General features: G+C 37.1%; 1 protein-coding gene across 1 annotated transcript; it reads right to left on the reverse strand.

Annotated features, from left to right (window-relative positions):
• Window positions 1-1570: 1570 nt before the first annotated feature.
• On the reverse strand, window positions 1571-6400 carry LOC143248695 (uncharacterized). The gene is made up of 4 exons (XM_076497326.1): window positions 6122-6400; window positions 4497-4762; window positions 2693-2889; window positions 1571-1738 (listed from the first exon to the last, which is right to left on the reverse strand). The coding sequence occupies exons 2-3, from the start codon at window positions 4696-4698 to the stop codon at window positions 2762-2764; spliced, it is 330 nt and encodes a 109-aa protein (XP_076353441.1). The 5' UTR covers window positions 4699-4762; window positions 6122-6400; the 3' UTR covers window positions 1571-1738; window positions 2693-2761.
• Between the last annotated feature and the right edge of the window lie 5387 nt (window positions 6401-11787).

The following is an 11787-nucleotide window of genomic DNA, read 5'->3' on the forward strand; positions in this document are numbered from 1 at the left end:
TCTTGAAATTTTTACGTGTTCTACAGTAATTTCTGTACACTGAATCCAAAAATGATACCAATGTTCTTTCATCACGTACAGATCTTTAAAAAAACGTCATATGTACTTTTACATAAATAGATGATTTTCACTAAAATCGGATCACAGTTTGTATGTTTCAAATGTTTACAACCACTGGCTGTAGATTTCTCTAGACCAATGGCGACGCGAGTCTTATCGATCGTTTAAGAACCCAAGCATAATAATTTTTTTTAATTTATTATGGTAAACTAAATTATAATTGGATCTAAGTAAGAGTTTTTTTTTTGTTGATTCTTAAAAAAATTCTAACGTGACAGAAAAAAAAAATGAATCATGTAAAACTGTAATTAAATCCAAAGCAACTTTTATGAAGTTTAAATTTGCAGGCTTGAGTAATGTATTTTTCTTACATATAACTGTAACATTATTCAGTTCAGTGGGTCTAGAGACAGTTGACAGCGCTGTGTTTACAAGTGACTTTTATTCTAAACATTCGTAAATAAAACTTCAAATGCTCCACAAAGAAACACCGAAATGAAATATATACCCGTGTCTTACGAGATTTTTATTTGAAGCAATATTTTTTGTAACAAGACGTGACTAAACTTGTTGTTTTCTGTTTTTTTTTAAGAAGAATTTTAAAATGATGGCTAAGGGGTTAAACAGGATGGCTATAAGGGAGCTAAACGCAATGTTTATGAAGGAATTAAAGTGGATGTTTAACTTACTGATTGTTTGTTTGTTGTTTAAGGACAGAGCAGCACAATAGATGAACTATGTGTAGACACCGTAGGGATCGAATGCCAAATTTTAGCGTTTTAAGTCCTCAAGTATACTACTGAGCTATTGAAAATGTATCTTGGTTACTTAGATAACCATAAACGTAATTAATACGTTCACAACGCGACACCTAGTGATAACAACTGCACTTATTATGTATAAAAGTACAGCAAAATTGAGAAAATATCAGCTGTAGTAACTTTTTCATTAATTCTAGAGTGAATTTGACAGGTTGTTTCTAAATGTTTCCTCTTCATTCCATAAACGATGATTTTCTGAATCAAGTATAAATTATTACAACATTGCTATCTTGAAACCTCTCAACCACCAGTGGCTCAGCAGTAAGTCCGAAAATTTATAACACTGAAAACCGGATTTCGATACCCATAGTGGGCACAGACAGCCAACTGTGTAGCTTTGTGTTCAGAAACAAATTGAAACACTTAAGTGAGATATTGGGAGTTCTAGGTTTTCATTCGTTTCTCATCTCTCTCAGGACACCACTACTACACAGTTCTGGTTTCTGACTGTTTCTAACGTTTTAAACTTCTAAATGAAGTGAGATGTTCAAAGCACTGGCTTCACCCTATCGATTGAAGTAGTTTAATTCTAAATATGTCTTAGTTTGTACAATTCAGTTTGAAGTGTAACCAGTAACCGTTTATTTTACTTTATCTTCAGTACTAATTCTTCTATCAAACGTTTAGTGCATAATGAATACAAGCCACAGATTTTTAATAACAACTAAGCGTTTGAAAGAAAATAAACCTTCTTTACTTCAGAAAATCACAAACCTTTTTATTTCACAAGAAAAAAATGTACTCCTACACTCTCACATTTCTCGAAACTGGTGTTCACATTAATAGTATAAAATATTGTGATTTTGTAACACTTCATATGGTAAGACTTTGTGTTCCTCTTTGCATTGTTAATTTCTCTGTAAGAAACATCAAAAATACAAGTTGTTAAATAGGAATTACGTTTCCTGGTAGATTCCAGAAAATAGAGGTAACTATACTATAAGAAAGTTCAAATAAATATATAGCAAATAGTACTCAACACAATCGTGGGAAAATAGAAAGATAAATTAGTCTGTTATTTAATCCAATTCAAAAGTTGAGTGACTTCCAACAACTGTTATACAGGTTTCTACCTGTTCTGCGAAGATCTTCAGGTATGTTATATATAATTTGTTTGTTGAACCTCGCGCGAAGCTCCACGAAGCCTTTTTTAATTTTGAAGTGATAGAGTATAGAGAAGAAAGCTTTTCATCACCACCAACCGCCAACGTTTTAGCTGTCCTTTAGCAACAAATAGTGGAATTGGTCGTACCGTTATAACGAGCTCACGGCTGTAAGGACTAGCAAGTTTAGTGACAGGATTCGAACGCGCGACCCGTAGGTTGCGAATAGAGTGCCCTAATCAACAGGCCAATATTCAAGGTTAACTCTCGAAATTTGATTTTCTGACCCCAAAAAATATTCTAGAATTCTTCAAGATTGATTAGTCTGTTTTGTAATATTTAACTTTTCTCGAACAAACCTAAAAAAAAACAAAAACTGTGCTGAATACGTTGATCTGGTGAAAAATGGAGGAGAGGCTTATCTCGTAATAACCATGATTGAATTAGTTTGGGAATTTAATTTTTTTTTTTGCGAGATTTTTGGTTCACGTTGAACCAAATTAGGAGGTCACATTATCAACTGGCATCGCTGATGATAAAATCTCATGCATGACAATTTTAGGATATTTTATTTTTATCCTGAGCACGACGTTAAATATTTGTGACATTATAAGCAGTAAGACATTTTTATGTATACAAAATATAACATTTAATATTTACAAGCTATGAAATTTCTTAACCACATGATCACAAATATTAATTTCTTACATTTTCGTCTAAGCAGGAACACAGCTGTAACCACCAGCAAATGCAAACCCTCCACCGTGACCGCCTTTGTCAACGGATTTTTTTCCCGTAACATCTCATTCCATTGACATAAAATACATTTCCTGTTGAGCCACGAGTGTTGGGAGGATATCTTCTGGCTTCGTTCTGCAAGGTACCTTGAATCCCATGCAGTGTTTCTAATGTTCAATAAAGTTAATAATTTTATTGGCCTATTTTAAACGTTAATTATACTGTTTTATTTTACGATATTTATTGTAAACTTCTCTGAAGTTGGAAGAAGCACATTTTAAAATAAAATTAGAGAGTATCTCTTTAGTACCAATTTAACAGACTGGTTATGGAGGGAAGTGGGTGAACATTCTCCTAGTACCAACCTAACAGCCCTGTTACAGGAGGGACGCGGGTGAACATTCTCCTAGTACTAAACTAACAGCCCTGTTTCTGTAAGAAATTGGGTGAACATTCTGCTGGAACTACTCTAAGAGCTCTATTTGTAAATAAAAAATTAGTAATCCCTGGTACCAATCTCGCAACTCTGTTTCTACGAGGGCTGTTCAAAAATACGCGGACTGACGTCATAAAACAAAATGTACTTTATTTAGAAGTTACAGGTCTGGGACCCTTCAAAGTACTCTCCTCCCCAACGCACACACTTATCCCAACGGTGTTTCCACTTGTTGAAACAGTCCTGGTACGCTTCTTTTGTAATGTCCTCCAGCTCCTTTGTCGCATTTGCCTTAATCTCGGGAATCGTCTCAAATCTTCTTCCTTTCAAGGGTCTTTTGAGTTTGGGGAACAAGAAAATATCTCAAAGAGCAAGGTCAGGTGAGTAGGGGTTGGGGAAGAACAGTGATCGAGTGTTTGGCCAAAACCTCACGAGTTCTGAGGCACAAATTTCGCAGCAACGCGGTGCATCTTCAATTTTTCAGTCAAAATCTCGTAACAAGATCCAACTGATATCCCACACTCTTCAGCAAGCTCCCTGACAGTCAGACGTCGATTTGCCCGCACCAGGGTGTTGATTTTGTCGACGTGGGTCGTCAGTTGACGTGGAAGGACGTCCAGGACGCTCATCATCTTCAATGGACTGTCGACCATCCTTAAAACGTTCATGCCACTTGAAACATGCCGTACGCTTCATAGCAACATCACCGTAAGCCGTGTTAAGCATAGCAAAAGTTTCAGTCGCAGAGTTTCCAAGTTTAACACAAAATTTCACAGTGAGTCGTTGCTCCTTCAGGTCATTCATTCTGAAATCAGCCAATCGAAAAAATCGCACTTCACTTAAAACCGCGTAGCTAATACACAAATGAAGATATCTGCAATCGGGAAATGGCGTCGTAATCAGCTGATCTGTGCGAACCTAGCGACACCAAGCAAATTTCCCTGGAACCAACTGAAGCCGCGCAATTCAAACAGTCCGCGTATTTTTTGAACAGCCCTCGTATAAGAAAACTGGAGAACATTTTCCGGTACATTCTAACATCCCTGTTTGTGAATGGAATAATACAATGCCGTTATTATTTTTAGTATCATATTTTAACATTCGCTTACAAATAATGTTTGTATCATTATTAATTTATTTTTCCAACTTATGTATATTTTTATTTCAATTGATTATAAACAAAACCCTCTTTAATGATGTATTTTTAATCATTCATACCCTGGATACATCTCGCCAACCTCTTTTAATCATACGTACCCGGGACACCCCCTGCCAATACTTTTTATAATCATTCATACCTTGGATACCATCAGCCAACCTTTTTTTAATCATACGTACCCTGGATACCTCCTGCCAATCTTCTGCCGAAAGCTGCAAAATCGGGAACATTGAAACCAAAACCACCAGCTCCACCAGGAATAAAGGAATTGATGAAATCAATACCTGGGACACCACGCTTTAAACGACGTTTGGAAGAAGAAACCGTTCCAGTCATAACGAAGGGCAGAACAAGTAACAACAAAAACGACAGTTGTTTCATGACTCCTCTGATCAGCCTGATTTACTCACTTCTGGGAATAACTGGATATTGAACCGTCTTAAAACTAGAATTACAAAAAGCGAAGTCACGCAAATACGGTAACAACTACAACAGGAAAATTTGTAAAATGTGCAGCTGAATATTTAAAGATGAGAGAGAGAGAAAAGATTTTGAGTTACAAATAATTACAGTTATTTTGAAAGAACAATAGAAATAAATGATATGTAAACAACTGTAACCCTATTTTTTGTTTTCTTGGTGATGCGTTCCGTAAAGCTATTTCACATGATACCTCACATTAAAACAAGTCGTAAAATGGACTTCCAGAGAAAGATAACATTATTAATTCTGTTGTTGTTGTTTTTTATTACTTTAATTTTATTGTATATGCTTGGAACACATTTTATGTTTATGATATAAAAGAAAGACACACAAAGGAGGAAATTTAATATTTTCCACAGATGAACCTAGCTTTACGTGGAACAAAGACCCCTGACCTCTAAGGAAACTATACAGATTTACGTAAAGAAATGTTTGGGGTTTTATCGGTTTTTATTGTTGGAAATTAGTTATCAATCTTATTTATCCTATGTTTTGTTTGTTTCTTTAAATTTTGCGCAAAGCTACTCGAGGGCTATTTGTGCTAGCCGTCTCTACTTTAGCAGTGTGAGACTAGAGGGAAGGGAGCTAGTCATCTCCACCCACCGCCAACTCTTGGGGCTACTCTTTTACCAGTGAATAGGGGGATTGACCATTACATTATAACGCCCCACGGCTGAAAGGGCTAGCATGTTTGATGTGACGGGGATTCGAACCCGCGACCCTCAGATTACGAGTCGAACGCCTTAACACACTTGGCCATGTCGGGCCTCCTATGTTTTGTTTTCAATTTTCGATTAATCAATATTTTGTATCTATACTTTTCCTGATGAATACGCACAGAGCCACGCAAGATATAGCTAACCATAGCAACGAAGTATTGTAGCATTCAGTGCATTTTTTTATATCCTCTCAGTCCTATAAATGTGGCCCCCTTCCAATGGCACAGCAGAATACTTGCGGACCCACACCACTAGAAAACAGATTTCGATGCCAATGGCGGGCAGAGCAAAGGTAGCCCACTGTGTAGCTTTGTGATTAATTCCAAACAACAGAACCTATAATTGTCTCTAAACAAAGATCTAAACATGTAAATCTATCAACAGAACTTTAATAATAATAACTATATTAAATAATCAACTATTCCAAAAATCGCGTGGAAAGCATAACTTGTATATTACAGGTTGTCGTATATTTAGGGATTTAAAGGAAAATAGATAACATAAAACTGGTTATAAATTATGCCTAAAAACTTTACAAAAGTAGGTTTCTTAATTATATCAAATAAATTTGTAAAATTATAATATAATTAATAAATACTTACGTGATAAACACCTAATTCACGACTATTTCGGATCTATCTCTAAACTTTTATGACCTACTTCGATAGAGTCTATTCGCGAACTAACTAGGTGTTTTTTCCCTTCCGTTTATATATACGCTTTGTGTTTATTGCACGTTTACCTGGTCACGCTTAAGGAATCTAGCTCATCTGTGTTGCGTGTTGGACTGAGTTGTTTTTTTCTAAAGCCACTAACACCGCAGAGAACAATGAGAAAATCTGTTTTAACAAGAAGTATCCATCTTGGTCACATGACTCAAATCAACTTTCTCACATATGTTAACGTATCAGGTTAGTTGCGCAATTTCCTAACGGATGTGGCCTTGAAAATAAACCCTTGTTTATTATGTCCGCAGTAAGTATCAAGTTAGGGCAAACTTCGCCAAAAGCTTGTCGCTTGTCTGTCCTTAGTCTTATGACAGCCCGGGTTTTCCCTGACAATAAATAAAATGATAAGATAAAAAAAAAAATACTACTACCCCACTCCTCCTTGAATCTCGGTTGTAAACACAAATATGAATTTTCATAGTGCGAAGAATTGTTTGTTTGTTCTTTGGAATTTCGCACAAAGCTACTCGAGGGCTATCTGTGCTAGCCGTCCCTAATTTAGCAGTGTAAGACTAGAGGGAAGGCAGCTAGTCATCGCCAGCTCTTGGGCTACTCTTTTACCAACGAAAAGTGGGATTGACCGTCACATTATACACCCCCACGGCTGGGAGGGCGAGCATGTTTAGCGCGACGCGGGTGCGAACCCGCGACCCTCGGATTACGAGTCGCACGCATTACGCGCTTGGCCATGCCGGGCCCAGTGCGAAAAAGCGGAGCCTGACAATGATGTATGATTATATGACAATGTCGTACAATGACGTATGATTATATGACAATGTCGTACAATGACGTATGATTATGTGACAACGTTGTATCTTTCTGATCAATATTTTTTTGTTTTAACACTAAAAAACAAAGATGTGTATAATCAGTGATGACGAGAAACCCACTTGTTGAGAAAATTTATATGCAAAAACGGTAGCCGTTTTTGCATATAAAAGATGTGTATAGGAATGTCTGTTTTAACCTCGTATTATACCAAAACTGTTCAGGCGTGCGACTCGTAATCTGAGAGTCGCGGGTTCGCATCCTCATCGCGCCAAACATGCTCGCCCTTTCAGCCGTGGGGGCGTTATAATGTCACAGTCAATCCCACTATTCGTTGGTAAAAGAGTAGCCCAAGAGTTGGCGGTGGGTGGTGATGACTAGCTGCCTTCCCTCTAGTCTTACACTGCTAAATTAGGGACGGCTAGCACAGATAGGACTCGAGTAGCTTTGTGCGAAATTCAAAAATAAAAACAAACAAGCCAAAACTGTTAGTTAATTAATAAACCAAATGTAACACTCGCTACTAAAGATGACCCTTCAAATGTGAAGACAATTTTGTGAAAACACTTAACAATATTGTCTACATTAGAAGGATCATGGATCTGAGTTCTATTTTACCCCAACACATATTTTATCATTATTATACTGATAATAAAGCAACAAATAGCATTAATCCTTAAATTACTGACTTGTTGTTACACCGTTCACGTAGTACCGGTGGGTTTGTTTGTTTGTTTGTGAATTTCGCGCAAAGCTGCTCCAGGACTATCTGCACCAGTAGCCTCTAATTTAGCAGTGTAAGACTAGAGGGAAGGCAGCTAGTCATCACCACTAACACTTGAGCTTTTATCAACGAATAGCGGGATTCACTGTCATCTTATAACGCCCCACTGTTGAAAGGACGAACATGTTTGACGTGACGGGATTTCAAACCTGTGACCCTCAGATTGTGAGTCGAGCACCTGAACCACCTGGTGGGGCTCACTTATATAATATTGGGTATGTATTATTTCTTGTTACAACAGAACATTTGTCATAAGACACTGACTACCAACATTAGGTGGACTCACTAATCTGTAAAACAGATTTCATAAAACGGTTTATGAAATTTACTGTAATGTTGATACTACTTTACGCTGCGTAGGAAGTCATTTTGAGCGCTTAGGCCATTGCTACGTTTCCATTTTGAGAGGGTCTGAAAGCATAATCCCGAAATTTTTTTGAAAAGTTAAAGCTACAAGTTTGAATCTTGGGTCATTTTAACTACAAACACTGTATACAAACAGCGTAATGTACTGAATTACAATAAGCAAGTTTTAATATATAAGTTGTAGCTATAGACGCCATCAAAATGTGGACAGACCATGGTCGGAATGGCATTGTCGCTTCCTACGGCCCTGTATTTAGATAGGAGCTAGAAGTGCCTCAGTTCCAGGACCCAATGATAATTTTATTCTATGTAAAATTAAATGGGATGTAGAACCCACAAAATTATTAGCCGCTGGGCCCAAACAACCTTAAATCCGCCACTGATGTGTTTTTCTTTTGTGTATGTGTGTGTGATTTATATGTTATTAAGAAATCTGTAAACCCAAAAGGAGTTTAATTGGAATATACAGTTTAGGAATATCTCTTTAACAAAAACTGATAACCGCACTCATGTGTGGCTTCAGAGCTTATAGCTGTAGTATGAAGACACAGTGTTCATTTTCTAACTTCTTATTTTAATGTAGAAACCTTTAAATATTTTATATAGTTTTCGCTTGGCACACGGTCCAGAAAGCTATTAGCTGACTTCGTTCTAGCTGTTTTTATTACATTGTTGCTCTCTTCTAGTAATACCTGCTCTGCCTGGTAGATATTACTGTAAAGCTGCACTTTATGCAAGAAAGCTTACGACACTGCTATTTATACTAAATGATATTTAGAGGTTATGGCCTTTCCTAAGTTGAATCAGCATGACCATTCACGTGGTAACGCTAGTCGCTGAGGGTAAATCTGACGTTTCTCTTTAAATAAGAAATCTAAACATTCTATAAGGAATCTCAACTGAGTTGATCGATCGGAATGCATCCTGAGGAAAGAAAATTTGTTGATCAGTTTACAAGTCCAGTAGCAAGTGGTTCTCAGTGTCCAGAAAGCATTTATACAACACACCCTATATTTGTCCACTGATTTGAATAAAAATTGCTTTCATCGTGTCCAGTCTGCACATTTCTTTGCTTGAACTCATTTACCTCAGTCAAGTTCGGACTTCTTAATTCGTTCTGCCGATCCTCCTTTTATAAAGCAGACCTACTTAGCATTCTCTGAGGAAATAGTGTAAAAAAAACACCACATAACGAACGATGGGCACAATACAGATAGCCCATTGTGTAGGTTTATGGTTAAAGTAAGCAACTACGAAACTTACAGGAGTATGTACGTCACTGATAAACCTTTGATTATTTGAATTTTGTAATTAAGCACCGAGCTAAACAATGGACTATCGATGCTGTGCCCACCACGGGTATCGAAAACCGGGTTTTAGCGTTGTAAGTCTGCAGATATGCCTCTGTGCCACTGGGGCATATGGCTAAACTTTTTATTCACTGTGGCTTAAACCTCCGAGGATTTCAAAACCCAAATTTTAGCGTCAAAAGTTCGCAGACTTACCACTAAGCTACAAGAGGGTGACTGCTGCTCCTTTAACACTGACAATCGTATACATTTATCGAGAGTAAGAGGTTAAGTAACTGCATCCAGCACCTCATTATGACATTAATCTTTGTTTGGACTAAGAAATGTATTAGTTACTTGCAGCGACAGTTTTAGCCCCATCTACATACGCTTGACTTCTTACAAAGATGTAATAGTTAAAAGTTGCAAATATATATGTTAACAAAATACTGTAAGTGAAGTTTTATTTATTTAAGAGCAAAGTTTTCCAATAGGCTATTTATGCTACGCCTACCATGAGTAGTCGAAACCCTGATTTTAGCGTTATGAACCTTCAGATTTACTCTGAGGTCATTTCATAACTTGATTTTCATTTTATTTTAAACGAACTTTAAATCAGTACAAGTTGATTCAGCGCCCACATTTAAATATTGTCTCATGATAACAATAAACTTTTTGGTTTTTACACACCCGTCCTCTGATAGGTGTATTACTTGCAATTATTTTAATAAACTGCATGAACTACATAGACGATCCTTTAAAATGTACCTTGCAATTATTTTAATAAACTGCATAAACTACACAGACGATCCTTTAGAATGTATCCGACTTACTAAATAACAGTTCGTAACACACAAGCATCAAACAAAGAACATATAAATATTTTTTCATATCAAAACAATTCATGTTTGTTGGTTATTTGTCAAGCACTAGGCTATAAAATGTTGTATTTCTTGCAGGCATCGAATCCCGGATTTTAGTGTAACAAGTGTTCAAGCTTACCGCAGTATACAGGAAAATAATGTTGAAACCCCACCATCGACCTTCTTAGATCATCTTTAGGTTAACAACGAAGATGATGATCTAGATGGTCATTTTTTTGTTTCTGCAAGTCGTTTAGTTCTGTGTAGTTTGAGGGCCTGCCATGAACAGGTGGGTTACAAGCGTTCAATTCGTAATCCGATGGTCGCGGGTCTGAACTCCCCGTCGCATCATACATGCTTGGCTCCTTCAGTCGTGGGGACGTTATAATGTTCAGCCACTCCACTATTCGTTAGTAAAAAAAAAGAGTGCCCTGTTGGCGGTGGGATGGTGAGGACAGTTGCCTTCTCTAGTCTTACACTGCTAAATCAGGGACGGCTAGCGCATATAGCCCTTGAATAGCTTTGCACGAAATTCAAAACAAACAAACCAAGTCAGGAATACAGTATCGAACTTTGTTACCTGTGTAGATAGAAACTGTGAGTCACTAGAAGTGATGGAAAACATTTGAAAATTCTGCACAATGAAACTGTAATGTACATAAATATTCAACATCCATTCTGTTTTGGTTGACTCAGATACATTGGTTCTATTGTCTTTACATTGAGTGTCTAATACGATTTTTAAGAATGTTAGTAACACCTTTTTTTTTACTATTGATATGCTGAAGATGTGGGTGGAAACTACATGTTAGTACCATAAGTATTTTAAAAAATTGTCTCCAGACTAGGAAATATAAAAACCAGATGCACATATTATACTAATGTTGATAAACCATTAGTGCCATGCTTTAAGATAATAAGAAATGTGTTATGGTCTGTAGCTTCTCATGATTCCTTTTACCGTTTTGGTCACTAGATGTGTTGTTTTTATGCACGGCGTTGATGTGGGTGAATAAAACCAAATAATTATGGGTTTGGTTTGTTTTAATTTCCTTTTAAAGCTACACGAGCTATCTGCTAGCAGTGTAAGACTAGGGGAAGGCAGCTAGTCATCACCACCACCATAAGTCTTGGGCTACTCTTTTACCAACGAATAGTGGGGAGTGACTGTCACATTATAAAAGAAAAAAAAAAGAAAAGCATACGGCTGAACGGGCAGGCATGTTTGGTGCGACAGGGTTCGAACCCGCGACCCTCAATTTAGCAAAACACAATGGTGGCATTTTCTTCAAAACATTCCGTCGTCGTGGAACCGACAACTTGGAAGAAATGTATCAACGAATCTAAAACGTCACATTACATAAACTTAATGTTTAAAATCAGAAAGATACAAGTGTCTGCGTGACGTAGCTACCTCAGTAGAGGTAGTTTTTTCCTTCTACAAGAACGATGGAATAGTGCGAACCTAAA

The sequence above is a fragment of the Tachypleus tridentatus genome, chromosome 4, assembly GCF_004210375.1.
Source record: "Tachypleus tridentatus isolate NWPU-2018 chromosome 4, ASM421037v1, whole genome shotgun sequence".
In the NCBI taxonomy this organism is placed as follows: domain Eukaryota; kingdom Metazoa; phylum Arthropoda; class Merostomata; order Xiphosura; family Limulidae; genus Tachypleus; species Tachypleus tridentatus.